The 3,218-nt window shown below is 43.8% G+C and overlaps 1 protein-coding gene across 1 annotated transcript; it reads left to right on the forward strand.

Annotated features, from left to right (window-relative positions):
• Positions 1-1,610: 1,610 nt before the first annotated feature.
• LOC104950216 (actin-binding Rho-activating protein-like) lies at positions 1,611-2,581 on the forward strand (the record flags this gene model as incomplete). The annotated part of the gene is made up of 1 exon (XM_010776702.1): positions 1,611-2,581. A coding segment is annotated over exon 1 (624 nt), but the record flags the coding sequence as incomplete, so codon positions are not given.
• Between the last annotated feature and the right edge of the window lie 637 nt (positions 2,582-3,218).

Raw genomic sequence — 3,218 nt, forward strand, 5'->3', positions numbered from 1 at the left:
ATCGACCAGTGTGTCGGCAATGTTTAGTGGTAGTGTTCCGGCCGTCGACCTCCGGGTCAGCATCTCATAATGTACAGTAAGCCCGGCAGTGATTCCGGCCGTTTGTTCACAGTACTGAGTATGTATGTCGCTTTAGATAAAAGCGTGTAACAAGTGACATGTAATGTAATGTAATCCTGTTGCTGTGGTCGTGTGTCCTGGATCCTGAGTTCTGGATCTGAGTCCTGGACTTCGAGTCGTGGCTGAACCTTTCTCTGCGGTCCTGCCTGACTCTCACCATACTACTTCCCTGATGGCTCCCACAAGATTGCTGACATCCTTGTGGATTCATCTTCTATAGACACATGCATTTCCAAACATTTGGTCTACCTATGTTGTAAATGTATTATCTTTTCGATTTACACACGGCATCTATTGCACGTCTGTCCGTCCTGGGAGAGGGATCCCTCCTCTGTTGCTCTCCCTGAGGTTTCTCCCATGTTCCCCTTTAAACTGTGGGTTTTCTCCGGAAGTTTTTCCTTGTAAGATGTGAGGGTCTAAGGACAGAGGGTGTCGTGTTGTCATACTGATATTCTGTAAAAACTGTGAAGACCACTAAGACAAATGTAACATTTGTGATATTGGGCTATATAAATAAACATTGATTGATTGATTGATTGTAGCGCGTTTGCCCGTGATGGCCACCATCATTATTTGATCTTTAGCCCATTGAAATGTTGTTTTAAAGTTACCATCAGCATGTAATAATAGGCTAAATTAAATGTTAAATATATTCATGTTTGAATGATGTGTATTGGCAATGATAGCCGTTATATTAAATAATAATAATAATAATAATAATAATAATAATGTCGCATGGGCCAAATGCTCAGCATGACACGTAATTAAAAAATAATAACTGATTGATTAAATGGCAAATAACATACCAAGACCCCAGCAGAACAATATTCAGTGAAACCAGCCAACAAGCAACACAAATATAATTAATGAAAAAAATTAAATACGTCATATATCAGATAAGGGCTGAGAACAAATGAGTAATTTTGCTTTTGAAGCCAATATTGAGTCACTTTAATTGCATCCATCACCGAGAGCCATGAGCCAGAATGTCTCACTCACATACTCACAGATAAACACAGACTGAACGCTTCACATGCACGGACACACACACACGCTCAGATGCTTTTCATGTGACCCCCAATCTAGAAATGCACACTGACACTGCCATCAAAGTGATTAAAGTACATTGTTTTGTTCCATAAAGGAAAATTGCATATTTGAATGAAAACATCGCTATATATACACAATGAACACACACACTCACACTCTGACTCAGAGCAAAAGCCTGTTTGTGTTTCAACCTATTTTTTGTGTGACAGAAACCCCAGTCGCTAAAAACACTGGCACCTGTTCCCTGGGAGAAATTCCACTCCTCAGTGTGTGTGTGTGTGTGTGTGTGTGTGTGTGTGTGTGTGGGAACTTGTGAGAATGTTGACACTGGACTTTCCTGTCTCACGTGGCCACGGTGCAGCATCACTTCCTTTACGACCCTCACCCTATTTAAAGGCCGATGTTGGGCTTCAGCGGGGATTAAAGTCAAAGTCTTTGCACTCTTCACACCAGCAGCTCACCCACTGACCGACTGACAATCTGGAAAGGGTCCTAACCTTCTGTGGACGTCCACAACGGCTTTAAAGGCTACGTTTTTGTCTGTGATCACCTGGAAGTTTCAAGCGATGAGTTTCCAATATTGAAGTCTTCATTTGGAACCAATAACTGAGTATTTGCTCAGAGAAAAGCAAGATTTACGTCAACTCTTTTCACCCAAAAGAGATTCAAAAACTTGGAAGACAACTCCAGGAATTGTCACAATACACCCTGCAAGACTTTACCAATCGGAAAAACACAAGACAAGAGAAATACCAATTTTTGGAAGCTCTTCTGGTATCCTGTTACAATGAGCAGCGGTGGGACCAGCACAGTTTCCCCACAGGAGCCCCAGGCTTTCAAACGGGCCGTACGGAAAATAAAATGTGCCGCTATGGTGGCCAACTTGGCTAAGAGTTGGCAGGGCTGGGCCACCGAACACTCCGACATACAGGACGCCATCCCCAGCGGCTGGATGCCGGACTCTGTCGAAGGGGTGGACGAAAAAGCGCGCAGCCGGGAGGTCAAGGTCACCAACCCTCCTCGAGTGTTCACAGCCGATGCTAGCGACAGCAGTGGCATCCGGACCGGTTCTGTGGCCAAGTCCGTGCAGCCAAAACGCAGCGAGTGCAGCAGCAGCTCCGTGGTAAACGCCATCCGAGGGAAGATGGAAGCAGGGCCTGAAGAAAGCAAGCCTTTCCTGGGTAATGAGTCGCCAACAAGGAGGCGCCAGATGAGGGCGCTACAGACCGCTGCTGACGGAAGCATCCGAGACAAGATGCGTCTGCTGCAGGACATGAAGCTGGGGTCCAGGAGCAGCAGTTTGGACACGGAGGACAGCGGGCTGGGAGAGGAGGCGGGGCTCAGCGACAACAGCGAATCAAAAACTGAACTGGGCGACATCCTGAGCAAGAAACAGACCAACAGGCCCAAGGTAGAGTGCTTAGTCACAAAGATTGGAAAGTGGATGCAAACACATTACCAAAGTTACCAAATATCATCATTGAAATGTAAAACTACACCAAGCATTGTTTTTTATATTAACCATGGATCGTCTAAGGAGAAGGGGTCCCTCACAGTAATGAACAGATCATATAAACCCATCTCTACAGATCCTTTTAGCCCCTTTTATCCTATTGTTTTAGGTAAACAGTCTCTACAATTTAAGCCAAGTATTCAGCAAGTTATATACAAATGTTCCTGCCCAGTATAGTTAACCGAACATAATGGAGAAATTAGCCACTTAAACCCAAACATCAGTGAATTGAAAACATACAACGAATGTTGGAATACAATGTGTCAGGTAACAAAAACCCAACTCCAAATAAATATAAATGTATGGTATTCCCTTAGCAAGATTGGCAGTTGTTTGCTTACACATTAACAACTTTTAAAAGTGATGACTATCAAAAATATAAATATGGCTGGGTCAAAGCTGCTAGATGTCCCTTTTCGAGGTGTGTGCAGAAAATAACATGAATACAGACTGATTGTGGAAAAGACCACACACTTCAATATCTCTGGCCAACACATAAACCTATTATTTTGTGATCGAGGTCGTGAGAGAATTG

Source organism: Notothenia coriiceps, unplaced genomic scaffold, assembly GCF_000735185.1.
Source record: "Notothenia coriiceps isolate Sejong01 unplaced genomic scaffold, NC01 NC01_scaffold00017252, whole genome shotgun sequence".
Classification (NCBI taxonomy): Eukaryota; Metazoa; Chordata; class Actinopteri; order Perciformes; family Nototheniidae; genus Notothenia; species Notothenia coriiceps.